Here is a 27,902-nt window from a genome sequence, read left to right as displayed (position 1 = left end):
GGAAAAATAACCATTATCATTTTGCTCCTTCAATTTATAGCGAAGCTGACCCAAAAAAGTGTAATTCTGTACATGTAATATTTCACAAGAGCAGTAAAAGGAGGATTTCATAAAACAGATGGCAAGTGAATGCACGAATAACAGCACTTACCAATACAACTGCCTTTGGCCTCATGGCTTCCATTCACATTTACAAACATAAGTGGGGAGGATTTCATGATATGCTGGATGAAATCAAGCAACATTACGGAGGTTGGCTGAGAGTCAGTTTTCTTTACAAGTTCTACAGCAACTAAAACAATAAGATTCATTTTAAAGAGTCATGACAAATTAAACAATGGTCCTTTTGTTAAGAAACCAAACTGTGGGCCGGGCAAGGTGCCTCACGCCTGCAATCCCTGTACTTTGGGAAGCTAAAGTGGGAGGATCACCTGAGCCCAGGAACTCAAGACCAGCCTGGATAAGATGTCAAGATCCCATCTTTACAAAAAAATTTTTTCTTAAAATTAGCTGGGAGTGGTAGTGTGTACCTATAGTCCCAGCTACTCGGGGGGCTGAGGCAGGAGGAATCCCTTGAGCCCGGAAGTTCAAGGCGGTAGTGAGCTATGATCACACTATTGCACTCCAGCCTGGAACAAAGCAAGACTCTGTCTCCTAAAATTAAAAAAAAAGTGGGGGGGAACCAGACTTTGGTGACCAGAATTATACCCAGCGCAGTTAATTTTGGTATTTTTAGTAGAGACAGGGTTTCATCATGTTGGCCAGGCTGGTCTCAAACTCTTGACCTTAGGTGATCCACCCGTCTCAGTCTCCCATAGTGCTGGGATTACAGGTGTGAGCCACCGTGCCCAGCCAACGCTAGTCTTACCTAATTTTAAATGTTTAAAAATCACATGCATTCCTCCACCATACATCCATTTATCAAACATGTACTTCAGGAATAACATGTCAGGCAGTGCTAAAATCTAAGGATTAAAAACAAAAGTTCTCACAATCTGATGGGGAGTCAAACAAATAAACTAATAATTACAATACAATATGGTAACTGCACTAATCCAGAATAAGGAGAAACAGGTATCTGGGAAGACACTGTGAAGGAAATGATTCCTAGATGAGGAGTTGGTCAGAGAGGGGAAGGGCAAGTAGTCTAAACAGAGGGAATACGAATACGATACAAAAACACATCTTGCAAGTATTAAGCAGTCCTTTATTATTTTTCAGTAACCCATCATTTTTACTGGTTGAAAAAGAAAGGCTTAATGGCTAGTCTAAGTCATAAAATCTATGCCAAATTTGGAATTCAAATTATAAACCCTGAGCCTAATGCCATTTTATATTATCCCTTCCATGCAATTTCAACAGATATGACAAATGTGACACCATTTTGCCAGGTAGGTAATATTCTGTCTATCAGATTGGCACGAACAGGCAATAATTGATTCAGTAACTCACATAATCCTATAATCTCCTACAGGCACAGGCATGAACTTACTTACAGAGTAACTTAATTAAAAGAGGTTTTTTTGGGTGGCATTTGCTATTAGTCTACCACTGGCATAAGAGCTAACCAAAATAGGGTCCATGTGATTGGTACTAGCCAAATATTTTTACGTATAATATCCAATATCAAAGAACTCATAGCAAGCAGCAGAAAATCTAGATAACAAATAGGAAGAGAGAATTATTTTAAAAGCCTAATCGTAACAAGTAGTAAGCAATATTAACAAACAACTTGCTTGAAAATAGTAACTATCATAAATACTCTATATCTAAAACTACATGGAGAAAATGCTACTATAATGTATACATGGAAAAGAAAACAGTCCAATTTATAAAGTTTATATAAGAAATAATTGGTTTCTTACCAACATTTACATCTGTAAGTATCCGGTCAATGAACTGACATAGAATTTGTCTTGGTTTCTGTACAACTGCATTATATTCCTCTGGTGTGGCACTAAAATACAAATTAAAAGCTTTTAATTCTTAAAGTGACTCAGTTTCATTTGCAAAAAAACATTCTCTAAAGTACAACTTATCAAATGTGTTTAGCATCAATGTTGATATTCACAGTATTCTGTTTAAAAATTGAAAAGAAAATCTGAATGTTACCAACTTACAAGAAAAAAAAATATGCTAAGTGATAGTAAAGAGATCCAATCAGCAAAGCCTAGACCTGAATATGGTGGCCACTAGCTACAAGTAACTACTAAGCACTTGAAATGTGATTAGTACAAATTGAAATGTGCTATTAATGGCAGTGGCAGCCCAGTTGGAGCGGCCACTGCCATGATGCCCGCTGCAATAAGGAAGGTGGGGCTGGGGCTGCTCGCTCCCTGGAGCCAGTGGGCAGAAGCCCCGCCCCGTTCTGAGTTGCAAGAGAGGTGGAAGCTCCAGCCATCCGGGGCGCAGCTGCAGCCATCCAACCATGGCTGCAAACCCAGGCATCCCTGCTCTCTCCAGGGCCGGGAAGGCCCCCTGCCCTCACAGACTTGGAAGTGCCTGCTCCCGCCGCCTGGCCTCTCCCCGCTCCCGGCGCCCACACCAATTTCGGAGCAAAGTTGTGGCGGAGGCCAGGTGTTGTCACGACCAGGCCGGGTGTGCAAGTGCTCAGGACGCCACTGACACAACAGCCCCCTGCTGCCTCAGCACCCTCTGGACTTCGGGCGCCTACGGGCAGGCCAAGCGGTGGGCTGAGGGCAGCTCAGTATGGGCCTGTAGGCGCCCCTCGGCACGAACAGCCTGGGTGTAGTGGGCGGCAGGCTGATGGCAGCAGGAAGTAGACAGGCTCCTGGGTGGAAAAGGGTGGGCCCCCAGTGAAGACCCACCTTTAAGCTAGGAAGGGCTTGAAGCCTGGGGGCCTGGCTGCCAGTCACATGGACCACAGTGAGAACTTACGGTGCTTTTTCCAGGCCCACCCATGACTGCCCATGGACCAATCAGCATTCACTTCCTCCCTTCTGAAGCACATAAAAACTAAATTTTTGGTGGAACTCTAATACCCTTTTCCACAGTGGCTGTACCATTGTACACTCCCACCTGCAGTGCACAAGGGTTCCAATTTCTCCACATCCTCACCAACACACATTATTTTCTGGGTGTTTTTAAAAATTTTTTTCCCCTTTTGACGACAGGGTCTAACTCTGTTGCCCAGTTTACAGTGCAGTAGTGTAACCATAACTCACTGCAACCTCAACCTCCCGACCTCAAGAGATCCTCCCATCTCAGCCTCCTGAGTAGCTGGGACCATAGGTGCATGTCACCACACCCAGCTAATTTTTTGTATTTTTTGTACAGACAGGGTTTCACCACTTGGCCCAGGCTGTTCTCAATCTCCTTGGCTCAAGCAATCTGCCTGCCTTGACCTCCCAAAGTGCTGGGTGCCACTATGCCTCCCAAAGTGCATGAGTCACCATGCCCAACTGTGTTTTCTTGTGGGTTTTTTTTGCTTGTTTGTTTTGAGATGGAGTCTTGCTCTGTCACTAAGCTGGAGTGCAGTGGTGTGATCTCAGCTCATTACAACCTCCATCTCCCGGGTTCAAGCAATTCTCCTGCCTCAGCCACTCAAGTAGTTGGTACTACAGGCACGCACCACCATGCCTGGCTAATTTTTTGTATTTTAGTAGATATGGGGTTTTACCTTGTTGGCCAGGATGATCTATCTCATCTCAATCTCCTGACCTCGTGATCAGTCTGCCTCAGCCTCCCAAAGTGCCGGGATTACAGGTGTGAGCCAACGCGCCCGGCCCCAACTGTTTTTTTATTAATAGCTATCATAATTGGTGTGAAACAGTATCTTGTGGTTTTGATTTGCATCTCCCTAATGATTAGTAATTGTGAGCGTCTTCTCATGTGCTTATTTGTCCATTTGTATATCATCTTTGGAGAAATGTCTATTCAAGTTCTTTTTCTATTTTTCATCAGGTTATATTTGTTGTTGAGCTGTAGGAGTTCTTAATATATTCTAGATATTAAACTCCTTATCAGACATATGATTTGCAAATATTTTCTCCAATTCCATGGGTTGCCTTTTCACTCTGTTGATACTGCCCTTTGATGCACAGTTTTTAATTTTGATGAATTTCAATTTATCTCCTTTTTTATTTTGCTGCCTGTGCTTTGTGTCATCAAAGAAATCATTGCCTGTGCTTTGTGTCATCAAAGAAATCATTGCCAAAATCCAATGTCATAATGCTTTCCCTCTATGTTTCCTTCTTTTTTTTTTTTTTGAGACAGAGTTTTGCTCTTGTTGCCCAGGCTGGAGTGCAATGGCACGATCTCGGCTCACTGCAACCTCCACCTCCTCGGTTCAAGCAATTCTCTTGCCTCATCCTCCTGAGTAGCTGGGATTACAAGCATGTGCCACCACGTCTGGCTAATTTTGTATATTTTTAGTAGAGATGGGGATTCTCCATGTTGGTCAGGCTGGTCTGGAACTCCTGGTCTCAGGTGATCCACCCGTCTCGGCCTCCCGAAGTGCTGGGATTACAGGTGTGAGCCACCACACCCGGCCCCCTCTATGTTCCCTTCTAAGTGTTTCACAGTTTTATTTCTTATGTTTAAGTATTTGATCCATTTTGAGTTCACTTTTGTATGTCTTTTGGACTTTTAAAGTTTTCCTGTAGAGGTAAAGACAGGAGCCAGATTGCAAGGGGCTGAAAAGCTAATGAAATGTGACTACTGAGAAGAGCCAGTTCTTTCCAAAGCTTGATCATGAAATGAAGAGAAGCAGAGTTGGTGATAACTAAAGAACTGTATGAAATCAAGCAGGCTTTGTTTTGTTTCTCCCTTAGAGCAACCGATTCTTGAGATTTGACTTCTCTTCTTGGAACCAGATACAAGTAAAAAGATAATTCTTGGACAGGAGGGTAACTCTTTCATAAACATAGAAAGAAAGGATGGGTATAGATGCAAATAATTTAATAAATTCAAAAGGCAAGTAAAACAAGATCCTCTGCTTCAAAGAACTCAGAATAATTGCTGGGGAGAGGAGAGGAATGCACTTAAATAATCAAAAGCGGCTGGGCATGGTGGCTCACGCCTGTAATCCCAGCACTTTGGGAGGCTGAGGCAAGCGGATCATGAGGTCAGCAGATCTAAACCATCCCAGCTAACACGGTGAAGCCCTATCTTTACTAAAAACACAAAAATTAGCTGGGTGCGGTAGTGCGCGCCTGTAGTCCCAATCTGGGAGGTGAAGGTTGCAGTGAGCCGAGATCGCCCCACTGCACTCCAGCCTGGGCGACAGAGCGAGACTCAGTCTCAAAAAATAAATAAATAAATAAATAAATAAATAATCAAAAGCAAGTACCATGTACACCCAAAGCAGGGAATGATTAACTCTACCTAGAGGATTCACAGAAGGTTGTGTGTCAGTGATTAGCAAAGTCCATCACTTCTGACAAAACAACTTAGGGTATAGTAAGACAGACGGTTACTTATAAATAATAGTATATATTTTATATATGTCACAATTTATTTCTATATAGCACTGTAAAATGTTCATACATTTTCCCCACTTATTATCTCAAATAGTGGTAAAAGAAAAAGTGATTTTTTTTTTTCTTTTTCTGAGACAGAGTCTCGCTCTGTCGGCCAGGCTGGAGTGCATGATCTTGGCTCACTGCAACCTCCGCCTCCCAGGCTCAAGCAATTCTCCTGCCTCAGCCTCCCAAGTAGCTGGGATTACAGGCGTGTGCCACCACACCCAGCTAATTTTTGTATTTTTAGTGGAGGCGGGGTTTCACCATGTTGGCCAGGCTGGTTTAAACTCCTGACCTCAGGTAATCCGCCAGCCTCAGCCTCCCAAAGTGCTGGGATTACAGGCATGAACCACCGCGCCTGGCCTTTTTTTTTTTTTCTTTTGAGATGGTGTCTCACTCGGTCACCCAGGCTGGAGCACAGTGGCACGATCTCGGCTCACTGCAACCTCCGCCTCACAGGTTCAAGTGATTCTCCTGCCTCAGCCTCCCGAGTAGCTGGGACTACAAGCACGTGCCACCACGTCCGGCTAATTTTTTGTATTTTTAGTAGAGATGGGGTTTCACTGCGTTAGCAAGGATGGATCCGCCTCGGCCTCCCAAAGTGCTGGGATTACAGGCGTGAGCCACCCTGATTTTTTTTTATTATTCAAACCACAAAGTCCAATCCTAATTGATTACATGTAGGACCAATGGCATTTACAGCTAATAAATGCCATAAAAGAACTGATCCTGGTCAGGCATGGTAGCTCATGCCTATAATCCCAGTGCTTTGGGAGTCCAAGTTGCACAGACTGCTTGAGCTCAGGAGTTTGAGACCAGCCTGAGAAACATGGTGAAACCCTGTCTCTACAAAAGAAATAGAAAAATGAGCAGGTATAGAGGCACACACCTGTAGTCCCAGCTACTCAGGAGGCTGAGGTGGGAGGATCACTTGAGCCTGGAAGGTGGAGGCTACAGTAAACCGAGATTGTGTCACTGCACTCCAGCCTGGGTGACAGAGCCAGACCCCTGTCTCAAAAAAATAGAAAAAAAAAAAAAGAACTCATCCCTGGTCCTGGTACATAGTAGACATTTAAAAAAAAAAAAAAAAAAAAAACTGTTCAATGAATGAATGGTTCGTAAGAACCTTCTTGAATTTTGTGGTTTCTTCATTCCTAATGTATAGCCCTCTGGACCTGTGGAGTATTTACCTATTCCCTGCCACTAGACTATAAGCTCCTACGGGTGGCAGACTGTGCTTTATTTTTCTCTGTATCTCCTGAAGTGCCATTAGACCGTAAGCTCTTATAGGAGAGAGAATGCATTTTATTTCTTTTTGCCTCCGCTACATCACCTAGAACTTGCTTAACAGAAAAACTTACTGAAATTAACAAATGTTTTTAAGTAATACAAACTGTAGACACAAAGAATCAAAGGGCCAGGTGTGGCGGCTCATGCCTGTAATCACAGCACTTTGGGAGGCCAAGACGGACAGATCATGAGGTCAGGAGTTCCAGATCAGGCTGCCCAACGTGGTGAAACCCTTTCTCTACTAAAAGATACAAAAATTAGCTGGGCGTGGTGGCAGGCGCCTGTAATCCTAGTTACATGGGAGGCTGTGGCACTGAGGCAGGAGAATCGCTGGGACCTGGAGGCAGAGGTTGCAGTGAGCCGAGATCGCACCACTGCACTCCAGCCTGGATGACAGAGTGAGACTTCATCCCGGAAAAAAAAAAAAAAAAAAATGCAAGTTTGTATATGCTACTAAATAAAGTCCTTAAAAAAAAAAAAGAATCAAAGAACAAGTAGTTACATTTGCATATGAAAGCAAAACAACTTAGTGCTATATATCTTATTTAAATCAGCGCTGGCCAATAGAAATATAATGTAAGCCACAATTCTGTATTTTCTGGTAGCCACATTAAGAAAAGAGATAGGCAAAAAAAAAAAAAAAAAACAAAATTGATCCTAACAATGTATCTGAAATATTAGTTGAATGTGTAATCAATATAAAAATTATTCATGAGATCTTTTACATTCTTTTTTCTGGTACTAAGTCTTTGAAACCCACTGTGTATCTTATACTTACAGCACATCTCAATTTAGACTAGCCACATGTGAGGTGGTCAATGGCCACATTTGGCTAGTGGCTACCGTAGTATAGGACATCACAAACTTAACAAAAAATTCAAAATCTGTAATTACAAGGTAACATGAATTGTTTTAGACAAAGTCAGGAGACACTGTGACAAGCCAAGGGTAATTTCACAAGTATCATTTAAAAATGTGAACAAAGAGGAACATGGGAAGAGGAGCCAGGATTGTGGGTAGTGGTCAGAATTTCTTACAAAGTTTCATTTTGTAAAGATTATGTACTCATGTATTATTTGTGTAATTTTTAAAAATGAGTTTTAGAAAAAAAGTAAATAGATTACCATTCATCAGATATACTAACAGAAGAAAGAAACTTGGCCAGGCGTGGTGGCTTATGTCTGTAATTCCAGCACTCTGGGAGGCTGAGGTGGGTGGATCGCTTGAGCCCAGAAGTTTGAGATCAGCCTGGGCAACATGGTGAAACCCCATCTACAAAAAATACAAAAATTAGCCAGGCAGGGTGGTGCACACCTGTAGTCCCAGCTACTTGGGAGGCTGAGGTGCTAGGATCGCTTGACTCCGGGAGGCAGAAGTTGCAGTGAGGTGTGTTCACACTATTGAACTCTAGTCTGAGCAACAGGTGAGCCAGTTTCAAAAAAAAAAAGAAAAAAGAAAGAAAACTCACAGGAGTGCGCATTTCTTATTCTGTGACTTCTAGACTTCTACCCTGGAACTGAGCTAAGAAGGTGTAACTTTTCAAAAGTATACTATAAAATTTGAGTATTAATGTAAGTATTATATAAAGCTTAAGCACCTCCTCTGAGGTAAGCATCAAATACCAGGATAACCAAGATAGAATGCACCTACCCTAAAATAATTTGCAGATTAAAGGACAAACAAGAAGTAATTATGGTTAAGAACTGATAGGCCCAAGAAAGAACACAAGAGAGACACTCCGTCCTGAGCAGGGCCCTATCAGTCAGGGCTTCCTTAAGGAGGTGATACAAAACTGAATCCCTAAGGGACAAGGCAGGTAAAATAAGGGTAAGAGAGGGGGTAGTCTAAGCACTAGAAACTGTAAGAGGCTCTATATGGCTAAAGCCTTTAGAGATGCAGCTGAAGAGGAAAGATAAGGTCAAATCTCAAAGGACTGGCTAAGGAGTTTGGATTTTACACTGAAGGCAATGTGTAAGCACTGAAGGACTTTAAGGGAGTAAAAATTAAGCAAGTTTTAAAAAACATGAACTCAATTGTTATTTCCCTGTTTAAAAGATTTCAATGGTTTCCCATTATACAATAAAATCTCACTCCTTTTTCTGCCTCTAAGGTGCTGAAGGATGTGGCCCTTGCCTACCCCTCCCTGTTTAACTCATACCACTCCCCTCTTTGCACCCTGTGCTCCAGCCTTCTTAATATTCTTTTAAAAGTAGGCTCATTCAGGCTCCGCATGGTGGCTTACGCCAGTAATCCCAGCACTTCCGGGAGGCTGAGGCGGGTGGATCACTTGAGGTCAGGGTTGGAGACAACCTGTGCAACATGGTAAAACTCCATCTTCACTAACAATACAAAAATTAGCTGGGTGGTGCAAGCCTGTAGTCTCAGCTACAGGAAAGGGAGGCTGAGACAGGAAAATTGCTTGAACCTGGGAGGCAGAGGTTGCAGTGAGCAGAGATCACGCCACTGGAGAGGGCGAGACTCTGTCTCAAAAAAAAAAAAAAAAAAGCAGGCTCATTCCCACTTACGGGCCTTTGTACTTCCTATTTAATCTCAGATTCACATGACTAGCTTCTTTACACCATCCAAATCTCTAGTGGCTAATGCTGCTGCTCCTCAGAAGCTCATCCATATCCCACTGTTCCATTTAACATTTTAATAGCAACTATCACATTTGAAAATGTCTTACAACTGCAGGAAAATCAGAGAAGGTGATTCTGAATGACATCTAAATGAAACCATCCAGTGTTCAGATAGAAGGAACAGCAAACGATTAAAGGCAGGAACAGCCTTGATGTCCTGGAGAAACAAGGTCAGTATCACTAAAGTAAGCAAAAGAGGGACAGAAGGTGATGAGGTCAGAGGCAGGCTGAGACAGATTATGTAGGACCTTAGAGGCCTGGTAAGGGGTTTGGATTTTATACTGATTTTAAGTGTGCTGGAAAGTCAAAGGATGGTTTTGTGCAGGAGAAACTTACAATATGACTAATAGATGAAAAATCACTTTACTGAGTGGAAAATCTATTGTAAGTAGGTAAAAGTAGAAATGGAGAGATCAACTAAGTTTACTGTAATACTTTAGGTAAAAAATTCTGGTGGTAGCAGTGGAGACAGTGAAAAGTGTTAGATTCTAGATGTATCTTAAACATATGGTTGTCAGAACTAACTTATGGATTATTAAGGGACAAGGGGAAAAAACCAAGGATGACTCCTAGGCTTTTGGTTGGTATATTTACAGTAACATGGGAGAAGGAACAAATTCAAGGGCAGTAAATCAGGCGTTCTGCTTTGCATATGTTAATTTTCACTTCCCAGTGTGTATGTTGAGTAAGCGACCTAATATATATCTCTGATCTAGAAATATAAATTTGTGAGTTATCAGTATATGGATGACATTTAAAGTAATGAGATTAGGTAAGATTACTTGGGAAGAGAGCACAGATTAAAAGAGGGCCAAGGACATAGTCTGAAAGCACATGGGAGAACAGTCAAGAATGACTTCTAGATTTCTGTTTTGGAGAAATAAGTGAATATGGTGCCATTTACTGAGATAGCTCTACTTCAATGAATAAGAGAAAAAAAAATTTTTTTTAATTTAAAAAAAGAAAGCTTATGAAGGTTAGGACATGTGGAGAATTTGTATTGGATATGCTGAATCTTAACTACACATAGGACACTCAGTGAAACTGTCAGTATACAGTAAATATACAATTCTATAGGAGACATGATTTGGAAAAACATATTAGGAGTCATCAAATAGCAGATTATGGTTGAAGGCAGGAAAGTGGAAAGGTCATTTGGCAAGACTATGCAGAGCAGAGTGCTAACAGCAAAAAAACAATAGGACAAAATTTATCTGAGGGACTGAGGAAGAGCAGCCCATAAATTAGAACACTAGTATCTCATTTTTTTTCAGTAGTCTAATTGCCACAGTCAATTAAAGGAAAACATTTTGGAAGAAAAGGCCTTGATAGCTTGAATCTGAAACCTAGCTCTGGTATCTGCTAGCTGTGCCTTTGGTTCTTCAACTTCTCTGACCCTTTTTCTTAAACAGTGGTAACACTTATTCCATTCTATGTCATGGACATACTATGAAAATGGATCAGCTTTTTTGATTCAAGTAGTTTTAATGAAAAAGCCATGACAATTAAAAACTATTAGACAACTCTCTATGGGTCAGTTTTTCTATTCTTTCTCTTGGAATAGCTACAAATAAATGAAAGGTAACATAAGCTCTACTGATGAACATACTATATATAATCCAAGAACCAATTATTTTTATTAACAGGACTCAAGGAGGAAGACGCAAGAGGGAAGAGAAGTATTAACCAGCTAATTCTACTTTAAAGCAAAGTGGGAAAAACATACTGAGCTTCACAGTGAGCCTGAAAGATGAAATTTGTAAACCACCTTCCTACAATGATCACTTTTCTTCATCTTCTTTTAGAGATGTAGAAGTTATTTTGTAAACTAAACACGAAGTATATTTGCCGCAGATAAAAAGTGGAAAAAATTCATACACTCAAAAATAGTGACGCAGTTAGGACAAGAATGATCCCTTCATTTATCTTCTTATTCATATATTGAAACTAGATTATTTGGATGGCCAACCAGTGGAAAGGAACACAACTGCGCTGCAAAAAGAAAGAGAAGTAGCTATCCCATTGGCTTAATGTCAGCTTTGACTTTGTGTGGGAAGTTTTCAAACAGTTTAAGAAACTGGGAAGCAGTTGTTCCAACTGATAATTTAACTGCAGTAGCACCACGAGCTCATTTATTTCTTGTTCACAGGTTAGAATTAAACAAAACAAAACAAGCCCTACCGAGTCTTTAGGCCTGGTTCAGGGAAGCCTGCCTGTGTATTGAAGGGGTGTGGCAGCCATCAACCCCTCTCCCTCCTTCTTTTGGTAAGATACTGGTTTTCACGAGGTTTACAGACAACAAGCATTTGCAAACCAAATATTAAATCGTCTCCAAATTTTGGCAACACTCTGTGCACGCTGAGATTTTGTGGACCCTGAGGTCTCTCTCTCCAATTTCTGACTAAAACAACGGATCGGGAACTGGACGATCAATACGAAGGAGGTCACATCTTCAGTACGTACTGTGACTTCAATTCAAAGAAAAAAATTGCCTGTTCCAGCAAGTGATGTCACTTGCAGAAAATAAGCAGCGGTGATTTTCTTCCAAGGACAGTTTGGGGACAAAATGTAAGGCTAAAAACCAATTCCTCCACGAGTGATCACGAAGAACAGAAACTGATGGGTCAAGTCCCTCGTCTAAGGAAAAAGATTTTCGAGAAGGAAATGAGTGTAGAAAAGTGACCAGAAAGCGATTATCAGGCACTCTTCCCTCCAGCTGCAGGAAGCAAACTCTCGGGTCGGGGCTAACACCCACGGGCTGCTGCGGTAAACCAGGGCCGGCAGACGCCTCTCTCCCCTACGGACCGGCTTCCCGCAGGTTTGTGGCGACCGCCCCATGTCCTATCAACTGGCACTCTGAGGGAGAAGCGCCCAAATCAGCCACGGAGCATCTCCACAAGGGCCGCAGCATGGACTTAGGGGATGCCAGCCATGGCGCGGCAGGGGAGGGGAGAGCATGTGAAACCCCAGCCGGGACCGGAGGAGGAGGATGCAGGACCCAGGCTGGGCCTACCCCTACCTGCCGAGCTCCCGCAAGGCGGGGATCATGGAAGCCAGCTCCACACCATGTTCCCCCATGCTGGGGCTGCGCGGCACTCTTCAACCACGCCGACTCGGGTTCCCGGTGTCTCCAAAGCTACCGCTGCCGGAAGAGCGCGGCGCCCGACGGAGCCTTGCGGAAGCCAAAACTCCTCCCGGAAGCCGCTACTGGCCCCGTTTGCCAGGCGCTGCATATTTTCTGCTTAGGACCCGGGGGAAGCCGGGAAGCCGTTAGCGGGCGGGGCAAGCGGGCTGGCGCGCGTCGGTCGAATTTCCCGGGTAGTGTCAGCCTTCGTTCTCAGCACCCAGCGAGCAATGTTCGTGAAGCTTTCGTTTTGAGCGGCCAGACTCTACTGTTCTCAAGCCTGGGAGGCACAGCGAAGCAACATCCCCGGATCGGGGGAGAATAGGGCTTGAGGGCCGCCAGCCCAGACTCTCGCTTCACAAATGTGAGAACGATGACAGCGAGTAAAGGCCAAGAGTAGACTCCAGGTTTCCCCAGAGTAACGCTCTCACATTTTAAAAGTTCCTCAGTTTTCCACCGCTCTTGTCCCTCTTTCTGAGAGATACAGGCCAAAAGATGGGCTCTCCCTGTTTTTTTCCTTCTAAGCATTCTTTTTCAACTTGAAGTCACTCTTAGGTTTCCTTGAGGACCCTACCAACCTTTAATATTTAAAAATGGGGTTGGTTTATATTTGTGTCTCATCAAATCAGCAGCAGTACTATGTGTGGAAATGCCACCATTACGGGCATCCACAACCTGTGATTTAATTTTTAAAGTAAAGCAATGGATTTTGGCAATACACATTTTCTAGCTCAATTTATTGGAAAGATGATCACTATAAGAGATTGTTGACATGTCGAAGTTAGGTAGTTAATCACTCAAAGTCATGCAGTATGTTTACATTTGTTCTTTGGTACATGAGGATAGTTAACTGATACAGTATCTTTTAAAAAAGTGATGTAATGACAGCCAAATATGCTCTTGCCTCAAGAACTTTCCATTTGCTGTACTCTGCCTTGAACGCCATTCTGTCATTGCCCCTTTTCCTTCATGTGTTTGCCAAAATAACACCAAAGAGCTTCATATAGACTAACATATATACACACCCTCTCTCGCCCTCTTTTTTTTTTGTTAGAGACATTGTCTTACTCTGTTGTCCAGGTTCTAATGCAATGAATGTTGCAATCATAGCTTACTGCAGCCTAAACCTCCCAGGCTCAAGCAATTCTCTCACTTCAGCCTGGGCTCAATTGATCCTCCTGCCTCAGCTTCCTGAGTAGCTGGGACTACAAACATACCACAACGCCTGGCTAATTATTTTTTGTAGAGACAAGGTCTTGCTATGTTGCCCAGGCTGGTCTCAAACTCTTGGCCTCATGCGATCCTCCCACTCGGCCTCGGCCTCCCAAAGTACTAGGATTAGAGGTGAGAGCCACCACACCCGGACATACTATGTTATTGTTTCTCTTCAGTTACAATGTAAGCTCCTGGAGAGCAAGGTCTTGTCTATTTTGTTAACTATCAGATACCCAGGACCTAAAACAGTGCCTGGCACATAGGTGGTATTCAGTAAACATTTGTTGAATGAATCACTGAATGTTTTAGTAGAAAGGACATGGGATTGGGAGTTACAGTCCCTACACAAGTTCTCATTCCATCTGCTAGAAACTGTATGTCCTCAGTAAAGTTACGTAATCTCTTAGTACTTCCATTTTTTCATCTGTAAAATGGGATTAATAATGTCTACCTCACAAGACTACAGCAAAGATTAAATAAGAGGTGGTAAAGTCATAAAGTGGCATATAATTTCTTAGTTAAAATGAATGAATTATACCAGATTTGCCAACGATGAATCCTGAAAACTATGTTGATTGAAAAAGCAAATTCAAAGATATACAAAACAGTGTCATATCATTTATATACAATCTTAAAACCACAATACAATGCTTTGTGTTTGTTATGTATACAAATATGTATGATAAAAGTATGAAAACATGGTTGGCAGAGATAGATATCAACTCCAGGATAGTTGCACCTGTGGAAGGGAGAGAAGGGAATGAAATGATGAAGCTTCAACATATCACTAAGGGTTTTCTTTTGGTAGAATTTAAATTAATTATTATTGAATCAAAATTTAATGTTATATTTGGGTGGATGTTATATTACTATTTGTATCTGCATAGCTAGGATATTCCAACATGTATTTAAAAAAAATAGCTCCTTCCTGTCTTGCAAGATGGTGGGGGAAAAAGTTGAGAAGCTAGATACCAAGGAGAAGAAACCTGAAGCCAAGAAGGCTGATGCTAGTGGCAAGGTTAAAAAGGGTAACCTCAACTGGGTGCGGTGGCTCACACCTGTAATCCCAGCACTTTGGGAGGCTGAGGCAGGCAGATCACCTGAGGTCAGGAATTTGAGACCAGCCTGGCTAACATAGTGAAACTTCGTTTCTACCAAAAATACAAAAAATTAGTTGGGTGTGATGGTGGGCGCCTGTAATCACAGCTATTCGGAAGGCTGAGGCAGGAGAATCACTTGAACCCAGAGGCGGAGGTTGCAGTGAGCTGAGATCGCACCATTGCACTCCAGCTTGGGCAACAAGAGCGAAACTCTGTCTCAAAAAAAAAAAAAAAAAAAGGTAACCTCAAAGCTAAAAAGCCAAAGAAAGGGAAGCCCCACTGCAGCCAAAAGCCTGTTCTCATCAGAGGACTTGGCAGATATTCCCAGTCTGCTATGTCAAAAAGTCCAGGTACGAGAGGAAGTACTCAGCTACTAAATCCAGAATTGAAAAGAAAAAGAAGAAAGTCCAGAATTGAAAAAGGAAAAGTTTCTTGCCATTGCTACAAACCCAGTTGGTGGCAACAAGAATGGTGATACTTTTTGTGAAGTAAACTTCAGAAAACGCCTAGATCCTTCAAAGAGGTACCTCGAAAGCTGTTGTTGAACCACAGGAAAAACAAACAGAAACACCTCAGCACAGAGAAAACTGCAAACTAGCTTCTCTCCTGGGATCATTCTGCTCATGCTCACTGGGCACCACAGAGGCAAGAGGCTGGTTTTAGTGGAGCAGCTGAGGAGTGGCTTATTAATTGTGACTGGACCTCTGGTCCTTATTCAGGTTCTGTGGAGAATACACCAGAGGTCATCACAAAATTGAAATCAGCAATGTGAAAATTCCAAAACATCTTACCAATGCTTGCCTTAAGAAGATGGTGCTACAGAAGCCCAAATACTGGCAAAGTGACATCGTCAACACAGAAAGAGAGTAATAGAAGATTACAGAGCAATGGAAGGTTGATCAGAAAGCTGTGGACTCGTGGCCAGGCGTGCTAGCTCACGCCTGTTACCCCAGCACTTTGGGAGGCTGAGGCAGGTGGATCACTTGAGGTCAGGAGTTCAAGACCAGCCTGCCAACATGGTGAAACCCCATCTCTACTAAAAATACAAAAATTAGCCTGGCGTGGTGGCGGGCACCTGTAATCCCAGCTGCTGGGGAGGCTGGGGCAGGAGAACCACTTGATCCTGGGAAGCAGAGTTTGCAGTGAGTGGAGATCGCACCACTGCACTCCAGCCTGGGTGACAGAGCAAGACTCCGTGTCAAAAAAAAAAAAAAAAAAAATTAGAAAGTTGTGGACTCGTAAATGTTATCAAAAATCAAAGCTATTCCTCAGCTCCAGGGCTACTTGCAATCTGTGTTTGTCCTGGTGAATGGAGTTTATCCTAGCAAACTGGTGTTCTAAATTTCTTACCAAGAACCTAATTAAATAACTGATGCATTTAAAAACTAAAATAAGTGTACTTTTAAACTTAAATAGCACATCTGAAAAATAGTTTAAAAGTACCAAATTTTAGCTATTTTTAGAACATAGGAAGAAAGATTGTAAAAATTAGAATGCTATCTGGAAGGCAATAGCTGAATAGCATGGTAGTTCTAAAAAGCAGTATAAATCTGCAAACCTTATAAATAGTAGAGCCTTGGGAATCCCATTTAATTCAAAAAGTCATTTTGTGCAAGATATTGGGTTAGGTACTTCTGTGGCAGATACAAAGATGAGGAAGATGAAGTTAATTTCAGCCGGGCATGGTGGCTCACACCTATAGTCCCAGCTACTTGGGAGGCTGAGGTAGGAGGATGGCTTGAGCCAAGGAAACCAGGGTTGCAGTAAGCCACGATCTCGCCACTACATTCCAGCCTGAGCAACAGAGCCAAATCCTGTCTCAGAGGAAAAAAAAAAGTTAATTTCAGGTAATGCACAATTTGTGGATACAGAAAGGATGTAATGAGAACATAGACAACAGCAAAGCGAAATCCAGTGAATGCTAGGAGAGGGATATAAACAGTATGTATTGGAAAAATAGAGGACACAATCTACTCCAGTGGAAAGAAGAGGTGGATCAGGAAGGAGCTCAAGGAGAAGGTGTCACCATATCTGAGATTGGACTTAAAGGATGAGGAGGAATTCAAGAGACAAAAATTGGGGAGAAGGAATATATTCTTTATTTTTTATTTTTTATTTTTTTTTTGAGACGGAGTCTCGCTCTGTCGCCCAGGCTGGAGTGCAGTGGCGCGATCTCGGCTCACTGCAAGCTCCGCCTCCCGGGTTCACGCCATTCTCCTGCCTCAGCCTCCCGAGTAGCTGGGACTACAGGCGCCCACAACCGCGCCCGGCTAATTTTTTGTATTTTTAGTAGAGACGGGGTTTCACCGTGGTCTCGATCTCCTGACCTTGTGATCCGCCCGCCTCGGCCTCCCAAAGTGCTGGGATTACAGGCGTGAGCCACCGCGCCCGGCCGAGAAGGAATATATTCTAACTAGAGGCAGCAGTATGAGCAAAAAGCATAATGAGGGAGGGACACGGTCCCCTTCGGCTGGTATGAGGGAACATTTAGAGTAGTCTGAAACATTTGTACAGACTTCAGTAAGTAGTGGAGAGGCTCTGGGAGATTTTATATAAAGAGTGATGGTCAAAGCTACACTTGAATCTGGCAGGAGGGTGTAGGACAGAATAAAAGGAGAGTAGCAGATCATTTAGAGAAATCAAACATCTGTAGCAGTATTTTAACAAATGAGTGTTGATTCAAGAAGTCAGCATTCCAAGTAGACATCCTCCCTCTAGTAACTCATGTATTATCCAGGCTGGTTCCATTTCTACACCTTCTACTCAGCCCTAAACCTACATATACTATACTCTCTGTCCTGTTTGCCCTCCCACCCCTTAAGTGCCTCTCACCAGAGTCACCCATGACTTTCATATGTCTGTTGACCAGTTCTTGAATTTGACCTTTTAGCAGCATTTGACAATACAGACCAGCAGTCCCCAACCTTTGTGGCACCAAGGACTAGTTTTGTGGAAGATAGTTTTTCCATGGACAGGGAGGTGGAGGGATGTTTTCGGGATGATTCAAACACATTACATTTATTTTGCACTTTTTATTATTACATTGTAATATATAATAACTCACCATAATGTAGAATCAGTGGGAGCCCTGAGTTTTTCTGCAACTAGATGGTCCCATCTGGGGTAATGGGAGACAATGAGAGATCGTCAGGCATTAGATTATCATAAAGAGCATGCAACCTACATCTGTCGCATGTGCAGTTCACAATAGGGTTTGCACTTCTATGAGAATGTAATGCCTTGCTGGTCTGACAGGAGGCTGAGCTCAGGCGGTAATGCCAGTGATGGGGAGCTGCTGTGAATAGAGATGAAGCTTCACTTGCTTGCCCTCCACTCACCTCCTGCTGCGTCGTCCAGTTCCTAACAGGCTACTGGCCAGTACTGTGGCCCAGGGGTTGGAGACCCCTAGTGTAGACCACTCCTGCTTTCTTGGAAAGCTTTCTTTGGACTCCATGACTCTTTCTTAACAACACTTCTTTGCCATTCCCTTTACTGTTGGTATTCCTCAGGATTCTGACTTAGGTTCTTTTCTCTTTTTTATTATTTCATTCACACTCAAGGCTTCAGTTAACTTTCCGTCTGCTGTTCACTCCAAAATTCATTGCTCTTCCCTTATCTCTCTCCAAGATTTATATTTCCTATGTCTATCTCCCTACTGAATATTTTCCCTTCTGCATTTCCCAGGCACTTTATTTTGTTTAACTTTTTGTTATGGGGACTTTCAAATAGATATAAAAGTAGACACAATAAGGAACTCCTTTATGCCCATCACCCAATCAATGATTATCAGCTATCAGCATATGGTTAGTCTTTGTTTCATCTATAACCACCTTTCTCATTTTCTCTCTCCTCAGTTGGATTAAAGAAAAGTCTAGACATTATATAAATTTATCTGCAGATACTTCAGTTTATATCTTTAAAAGATAAGGACTAGATTCTCTCTCCTAAATATCAAACCCATCCACTTTCCCCCAAATTCCCTTACCACCATTCTAGTTTTAGACCATTATCACCTCTTGCCTAAATTACTTCAACAGGCTTCTAGCTTGCCTATCTGCCTTTGGGCTTGTTTTTCTCTAACCCATTCTCCATCATTGAGGGGGAGGGAGTCTCCCAGACCTTTTCTTTTTCCTGAAATGAGTCTCACTCTGTCACCCAGGCTGGATTGCAATCACTTGATCTCGGTTCACTGCAACCTCTGCCTCCTGGATTCAAGCCATTCTCCCACCTCAGCTTCTCAAGTAGCTGGGATGACAGGTGCGTGCCACTATGCCCAGCTAATTTTTGCATTTTTAGTAGAGATGGGGTTTTACCATATTGGCCAGGCTGGTCTTGAACACCTGACCTCAAGTGACCCGCCCACCTTGGCCTCCCAAGTGCTGGAATGCTGGAACTATAGGAGTGAGCCACTGTGCCTGGTAATCTCCCAACTTTTTTTTTTTTTTTTTTTTTCAGATAGAGTCTCACTTGCTGGAGTGCAGTGGCACAATCTCGGCTCACTGCAACCTCCGCCTCAGGGATTCAAGCCATTCTCATGCCTCAGCCTCCTGAGTAGCTGGGATTACAGCTACTGTAATCCCAGTGTGTGCCACCACGCCTGGCTAATTTTTGTATTTTCAGTAGAGACAGGTTTCGCCATGTTGGCCAAGCTGGTCGGGAGCTCCTGGCCTCATGTGATCTGCTGCCTTGGCCTCCCAAAGTGCTGGGATTACAGGCCGGAGCCACCATATCCAGCCAATTCTTAATTTTTGTGGGTATATAGTAGGTTTATATATTTTATGGGGTACATAAGCTATTTTGATACAGGCACACAATGTGTAATAATCACATCAGGGTAAATGGGGTATCCATCACCTCAAGCATTTATCCTTTGTGTTACAAACAATCCAATTATACTCATTTAAAAATGTACAATAAATGCTCGACTGTAGTCACCCTGTTCTGCAATCAAATACTAGATATTTTTTCTTTTTTCAAAGTCTCATCTGTTGTCCAGGCTGGACTGCAGTGGCATGATCTTGGTGCACTGCAGCCTTGGGCTTCCAGGCTCAAGTGATTCTCCCACCTCAGCCTCCTAAGTAGCTGAGACTACAAGCGCACACCACCACACCTGGCTAATTTTTGTGCTTTTTGTAGAGACGGGGGTTTTGCCATGTTGCCTAGGCTGGTCTTGAACTCCTGGGCTCAAGTGATCAGCCTGCTTTGGCCTCCTGAAGTGCTAGGATTACAGGCTCAAATACTAGATCTTATTCTATCTATATTTTGTAGCCATTAACCATCGCTACCGCACACCCATCACCCCCACTACCCTTCCCAGCCTCTGGTAACCGTCATTTTACTATCTCCATGAGTTAAATTGTTTTTATTTTTGGCTCCCACAAATAAGTGAGAACATGTGAAGTTTGTCTTTCTGTGCCTGGCTTAATTCACTTAACATAATGACCTCCAGTTTCATCCCTGTGGTTGCAAATAACAGGATCTCATTCATTTTTTATGGCTGAATACTACTCCGTTGTGTACATGTAGCACATTTTCTTTATCCATTCGTCTGTTGATGAACACTTAGGTTGCTTCCAAATCTTGGTTATTGTGAATAGTGCTGCAATAAACATGGGAGTGCAGTTATCTCTTCGATAAACCAATTTCCTTTCTTTTGGGTATATACCTAGCAGTGGGATTGCTGAATCATATGGTAGTTCTAGTTTTAGTTTTTTGAGGCACCTCCATGCTGTTCTCCATAGTGGTTGTACTAATTGACATTCTCACCAACAGTGTACAAAGATTCCCTTTTCTCCACATCCTTGCCAGCATTTGTTATCCAACTTTTTAAAAATTATTCAGTAGTACTGTTGAAAATTTTAAAATGTATGTCCTAATATGTGCACATTTTTATTAACCATATATATTTAGTTCTACATCCTAATGTACATGAAATTCATGATAATGTAAATTTGAACATAATACAACTGTCAATTGATTTCTGCGTTCCTGTCAGCCCTCTTTTTATCATTTGCGGAGAGGGAGCGTGGAGGAGAGGGTGAGGCAGGAAGCAGAGTGGTTGGTGTGGATGGGTCCCAGTGTCCCTGGTATTTCCTAAGCCCAGTGTCCCAGATCAAGTTGACAAAGGGGCATCAGTCAATGTTCTGGAATTCCAGTGAGCCATATGTATAGAATTGTCCCCATTCATGATTAAACGCGAGTGTGGAAAATGACCACCAGGTGGTACTACAATCCAGTTGAGACTAAGATGGACTTGGTTCTCAGCCAGAGACCCAAACTCCTGGTTGGTTAGCTATGCAAGTTCCAACATAATGCACCAGTTTTACAAGTTCCTTTCTACATCTGAATGAACTTCAGTGGACACCTCTTGGCACACACACATTCAATAATACGCATTGTTAACAAGCTTCTAGATGATGCTGATGTTGTTTGGAGTTGTTCTACACAGTAGTCAGAGCAACCTTTTTTTTTTTTTTTTTTTTTTTAAGACGGAGTCTCGCTCTGTCGCCCAGGCTGGAGTGCGCTGGCGCGATCTCCGCTCACTGCAAGCTCTGCCTTCCGGGTTCACGCCATTCTCCTGCCTCAGCCTCTCGAGTAGCTGGGACTACAGGCGCCCGCCACCGCGCCCGGCTAATTTTTTGTATTTTTAGTACAGATGGGGTTTCACCGTGGTCTGGATCTCCTGACCTCGTGATCCGCCCGCCTCGGCCTCCCAAAGTGCTGGGATTACAGGCGTGAGCCAGCGCTCCCGGCAACCTTTTTAAAACCCAAAGACCATGCCATTTCCCTTCTTTAATAGCTTGGCTATGTATAGAATATTGTCAGACATAGATTGAGGGTAAAAAGGGGCACATGTCTGTTAGTTTTCTTTGGGTAAAGCCTCAAATAATAGACAACGTAACCACAAGCCAACATTCTGAAACCTAATAGTGCAGAATAAATGATCCAGTACAGCCACACTGTCCCATTGAGTAGAAACACTGCAAAAACCCATTACAAAAAAAAAAAAAAAAGCGGTTATAAAGTAACAAAATATTTAAGAAACTTAAAAGTAAGCCATTTGGTTTCCTATTCCTGTGGCAGTTTCACATCTACTAAGACTGTTATAGAACTAACATTCCACTGTGTTTGGAGACAATTCAGCAATAAGGACATGGACTACTTCTTTATGTTTCCAAGAGATTTCTATTTCAGTAGTGAATTATTGTCATTTTCATTGCTAGGTCCTGAGTATGACCCTAAGATTATGTAAAATATATTGGAATAGTATGATTATTAGTATTTGCGATTACTATTTTTACTTTTCTGAAAATACTTTCATCCGCTATTATCCTCCAAGTAGCTCTGTAAGTAAAATGCAGAGAGGTTTCAGAATTCTCAAAATTGAACATGCATCAGAATCACCTGGAGAAATTCTGACTCAATTGGTCTGAAAGGAAACTCAATAATTCGCATTTTTAACAAGCTGCTAGGTGCTATCGCTGCTGGTCCACTGCCCACACTTTGAGTTAACACTGTTTTTGGGTAGTGGTTCTTAACTTTGGCTACACATTGAAATTATGTGGATGGGAAGATTTTTTAAAAGCATCTGGGGACTCCCAGAGATTCTGATTTGATTGGTTTGGGTTAAGGCACTTACATGTATGTATATGCATTTTTCTACTTACCAACAAGTTCAAGCATCTACTCATGTCTATTAATTTTTTGGATTACCTTTTTTTGGTAAATTACCTGTTTATAACTTTATCAGTTTTAATTTGGTTGTGTCTTTTTTATTGATTTATACAAACATTTTAACATATTATGAATTAAACTTTTTCTGATTTATATCTGAGAATATTATATCTTAGTCTGTCACTTGGCTCTTATGTAGGAATTTTAATTTTTATTATATCAAATCTACCCATCGTTTCCTTTATGCCTTCTGGATTTTCATCTTGCTTAGGAAGGCTAACCACAAGATTTAAAATGTTCCTTTATACTTTTCCCTTTTTTTTTATACTTCAGTTTCCTAGTATTCATTTTCCTGTTTATCTACAAATCATTTTTGAAACAAGATCAGACAACTCATTTCCCAGACAGATAGTTCATATGTTGGTATTGAAGTCCCTTCTGCCACTTTTAGAATAAAGGGATTTGTTAAGGGATCTAGATGGTATACAGAATCTTTGAGAAAAACAGACTTCATCATGAGTATTCAAGAACTCCCCGAATTACTCGTCCAGGCAGCTGCTAACTCTGAAAGGATCAGGACGCTGCAGAATTAGGAATCTGCCCAAAGGAGTTCATGCCTTTCCTCTCTCTTCATGTAATACAAATTTGAATCAGTCTTGTTTGACTTGGTAAAACCTAAATTATTTTTGGAACCATAGCTACAAGTGAATGTGGAAAATACTGGTTTTGGCTTTCCAGGAAGGCATCCAAGAAGAGAGTTGGTTAATTCATGCATGGTATCTGTTACTATGTCACTGACTAGTTTCCTGTATTTTGAAATGCCGTTATTTTCATAAATACATCATAGATATATTTAATGAAAAGATATTTGGGGACAATCAGCAGCCTTTGCCAGACCCCATAGCTCTTTTATAATTTACCATCTGTTTCAGTTAATGTGGTATAAGATCTTACTTTCTTCCAAATGAGGAAGGGCAAGGTGTAGGGGGAGGGTGGAGAATGTAGAAAATTGCCTCAGGGTACCCTTATAGGCCCTAAAGCCATTTTTTTCTGCCACTGCTTGTTAGGGTGACATCATTCTGGGATAATTGGCCAGCTTGAGTTTCCAGTTACTAATCTATGTCTATTCTGAAACCCAGAGCATTTATTTCATTTTTTAATTTCAGCTATCATATAATATATATCATATGTATCATATATCTCTCATATATATATATATATTTTTTCCTAACAGGGTCTCTGTCACCCAGGCTGGAGTGCAGTGGTGCAATTATGGCTCACTGTAGCCTCAATGTCCTGGGCTCAAGTGATCGTCCCACCTCAGCCTCCCAAGTAGCTGGCTGGGACTACAGATGTGTGCCACCATGCCTAGGTAATTTTTTTTTTATTTTTGAGATGGAGTCTCGCTCTGTCACCCAGGCTGGAGTGCAATGGCGTGATCTCGGCTCACTGCAACCTCCACCTCCCGGGTTCAAGTGATTCTCCTGCCTCAGCCTCCTGAATAGCTGGGATTACAGGCATGCACCACCATGACTGGCTAATTTTTGTATTTTTAGTAGACACAGTGTTTCACCATGTTGGCCAGGCTGGTCTCAAACCCCTGACCTCAAGTGATCCACCTGCCTCAGCCTCCCAAAGTGCTGGGATTATAGACGTTAGCCTCCGTGCCTGGCTTCCTAGCTAATTTTTGTATTTTTGTAGTGATGAGGGTTTAGCTATGTTGCCCAGGCTGGCCTCAAGCTCCTAAACTCAAGTGATCTGTCTGCCTCGGCCTCCCAAAATGCTGGAATTATAGGCGTGAGCCACCATACCCAGCCTCAGTTATCAAAATTTTAAATTTCCAAATATATAGTCAAAGTTTTTGTACATAGGACATCTTCTCATGTTTCTCTGAAGATATTAATTATACATTTCAAATGTCTTCTTCTGATTGTTCTCTAGCTTTGTTTTCTCTAATGGTAATTGTAAAAATGTTGCCTCTCTCATGGTGACTTTTTTTCAAATGTGTGATAATGTGTTAGCTATCTGTTCAATTTTATATTTTAGAATCTCTCTTCCTCTTGCCTTTTTATTTACAGTAGCTGTTCTTTGCCAATTTTGTGTAGGGAACAGCACTTAAAAGACAAGGGTGTGTGATAGCTCATCCTCAAAGTGTGGAAGACTGGTGTTCTTCCTGGTGGTCTATTGCTTTCTGGGCCACAATTTAGAACCAGCTGGAGAGGAGAAAGTGGTTGACCAGCCTAGCTACTCTAAATCTGTCATTCTAATTACTCTCCCTGACCATTGTCTCAGTACCCTGCTCCCTAAATCTTGATCTGTTAACTGTGAGTTTGTACATCCTCTCTCCAACTACTCCTACTTTTGCCTTTAGCAGATTCCTCCATATGATTTGAGCTGCATTTTCCTTCCATTTTGTTTTTCTGAGATTTAATCTGTCTGCATTCCATCTTTTCTCAACATTTCTGTTTGTCGATGGCAATTTTTTTTGTTTGTTTGTTTCTAGGATTTCACCATGTTGACCAGGCTGGTCTTGAACTCCTGAGCTTAGGTTGATCCACCTGCCTTGACCTCCCAAAGTGCTGGGATTACCCGCGTGAACCACCAGGCCCAGCCTTCTTTTACTTTTTTTTTTTTTTTTTTCTGAGACGGAGTTTTGCTCTTGTTGCCCAGGCTGGAGTGCAATGGCGTGATCTTGATCAGTAGCTGGGATTACAGGCATGTGCCACCACGCCTGGCTAATTTTGTATTTTTAGTAGAAGGAGAAACATGGTTTCTCCATGTTGGTCAGGTTGGCCTTGAACTCCCAACCTCAGGTGATCCGCCTGCCTTGGCCTCCCAAAGTGCTGGGATTATAGGTGTGAGCCACCACACCCAGCCTTTACTTTTTAAAAGTATCTCCTAGCTGGGCTCTGTGGCTCATGCCTGTAATCCCAGCACTTTGGGAGGCCGAGGCAGGTGGATCACTTGAGCTCAGGAGTTCCAGACCAGACAGGGCAACATGGTAAAACTCTGTACAAAAAATACAAAAATTAGTGGAGCATGGTGGTGCATGCCTGTAGTTCCAGCTACTCAGGAGGCTGAGGCAGGAAGATCAATTGAGCCCCAGAGGTGGAGGCTGCAGTGAACCATGTTCCTGCCACTGCACTCCAGCCTGGGTGACAGAGTGAGATCCTGTGTCTCAAAAATAAATAATAATTAAAATAAACAAATAAAATTATCCCCTTTATCATTTCATGAGATTTTAGGTGGTAGGTGGGTGTAGGTGTGTGTGCTTTGTTGGCTATTTTGATCTTATCTGTGTTAGATCAAAACAGTGTGTGTGTGTTAAATTTTGTGTGTGTGTGTGTGTGTGTGTGTATGCATGAGAGAGAGAGAGTTTTGCCCTGTTTTTTGGACTTATTTCTCATATTATTGTTTTCTTCTCTAAATGATTTCTCACAAATTCAGAGTCGAAATGAATACTGAATCTCCCATCCAAGTACTAACCAGGTCTGACCCTGCTTGGCTTCTGAGATCACACGAGATCAAGAGTGTTCAGGGTGGTACGGCCACAGACTGAATATTGAATCTTAGTCTTTCTCACATATGTTTTTTTCCTCTACTCTCTTTGTTCTGGAAAACATAAAACCAGGCAAATAAAATAAATATGGTCACATCACACTTGCTGGTATCATTCAGAATGCACCTACTTTTTCTAAAATTGATTGTAAAATTGGTGCCTATATAGTAGTTGATTTCAGGATGCTGATCAGGGCTGGGTGGCAGTGGGGTGTTGTGGTTATAAGCATGTTAGAAACCATCAGGCTCTGGGGAATGAACTAATATTAGCCACATTCACAGAGACTAAATGTCTCTGTGAATAATCCAGAATGCCAATATTTTCCCCTTAGAATACAGGATATATTATAACTTTACAGGGACCAGTATTGTAAATAGCAGAAAACTGGAGTTGAATCCTGGTTCTTCCATTTGCTGTTTTTTGTTTGTTTGTTTGTTTGTTTGTTTGTTTTGAGACAAGGTCTCACTCTGTCACCCAGGCTGAAGTGCAGTTGTGCGATCTCAGCTCACTGCAACCTCTGTCTCCCTGCTTCAAGAGATTCTCCTGCCTCAGTCTCTCAAGTAGCTGGGACTACAGGCACATGCCACCACACCCAGCTAATTTTTGTACTTTTTGGTAGAGATGAGGTTTCACCATGTTGGCCAGGCTGTTCTTGAACTCCTGACCTCAAGTGATCCACCTGCCTCGGCCTCCCAAAGTGTTGGTATGAGCCAGCGTGCCCGGCCCACCATTCCCACTTGAGTTGGAATCCTGGTTCCGCCATTCGCTTTCTTTGTTACCTATTATTACTGAATCTGCACTTTTGTCCTCATGAATATTAAATGAAATAAACAATGTGAACTTCTTGGCACAGTAGCTAGTACATAGAAGACATGGAATAAATATTAGCAATGATAATGAAGATGATAATGGCAGTAATCACTAGAGCTCTGCTTTTTTGGTAGCCCTCTCAGTATCAATGAGCCTGGAAAAATAAATTAATAGTTCACATGGATCCTTGGAAACTGTGAAATTAGCAAAGATTGTCTTTATACAAAATATATTTTAAAAATGTAGTTGTAATTAGTTATTTAGTCTTTAGTTGTGTTATCATGGGAAAAACAACATTTTGTACTTCAATTTTCTCACCTATAAATTGAGGATAATTTCATAGGGTTGGCATGGACATTCAATGAGTAAATACTGTAAATGTTTAAAATGGTGACTACCCAGTAGCAGTTCAATTTTTTTTTTTTTTTTTTTCAGATAGGGTCTTATTCTGCTGCCCAGGCTGGAGTACAGTGTAGTGAATACAGCTCACTGTAGCCTCAGACTCCTGGGCTCAAGAGATCCTCCCATCTCAACCTCCAGAGAAGCTGGGACCACAGGCACATGCCACCACACCTGGCTAATTTTATTTTTTTTTGTTTTTGTTTTTGTTTTTTTGTAGAGACGGGGTTTTGCCACATTGTCTAGGCTGGTCTTGAACTCCTGAGCTCAAGTGCCCTTTCCACCTTGGCCTCCCAAAATGCTGGCATTACAGGCGTGTGCCACCATGCCCTGCTTTATCCTTGTTTTATTTTTAGTTGGTGATTTTTTATATTATTATTTTGAAAAACACCCCCCAGCTTAAAAGATATTTTTTTCAACCAACAGTTGGAATACATGATTAGATATAATTTATGTGATAAGCAAATATTTAAATTAAGACTATTCTAGAAAAATTGGAACATATGGTTATTATAACTACAGTGTACATTTTAAACTAGTTTAAAAACCTTTGTATATATTTTTTCTCATTGCTCTGCAATCCAAAGAACAGTGTACACTTTTGATTAC

The 27,902-nt window shown here is 42.0% G+C and overlaps 1 protein-coding gene across 4 annotated transcripts in view; it reads right to left on the bottom strand.

Annotated features, from left to right (window-relative positions):
• ATR (ATR serine/threonine kinase) overlaps positions 1-12,595 on the bottom strand; it is a 124,331-nt gene extending 111,736 nt beyond the window's left edge. For 2 of the 4 annotated variants that reach the window (XR_004182267.1, XM_031663712.1), the window contains exons 1-3: positions 12,432-12,579; positions 1,866-1,957; positions 152-292 (exon numbers count right to left, since the gene is read on the bottom strand). Coding sequence is in view for 3 of the 4 variants with exons in the window: in XM_031663712.1 (XP_031519572.1) it covers positions 152-292; positions 1,866-1,957; positions 12,432-12,490 (292 nt within the window). In the remaining variant the exon portion in view is untranslated. Of the gene's footprint in view, positions 1-151; positions 293-868; positions 966-1,865; positions 1,958-12,431 lie in introns of those variants that run through there. The other 2 variants (XM_031663710.1, XM_031663711.1) reach the window with 2 other exon arrangements.
• Positions 12,596-27,902: the final 15,307 nt, after the last annotated feature.

Source organism: Papio anubis, chromosome 2 (assembly GCF_008728515.1).
Source record: "Papio anubis isolate 15944 chromosome 2, Panubis1.0, whole genome shotgun sequence".
Classification (NCBI taxonomy): domain Eukaryota; kingdom Metazoa; phylum Chordata; class Mammalia; order Primates; family Cercopithecidae; genus Papio; species Papio anubis.
This window is presented reverse-complemented; position numbering and strand designations above follow the sequence as displayed.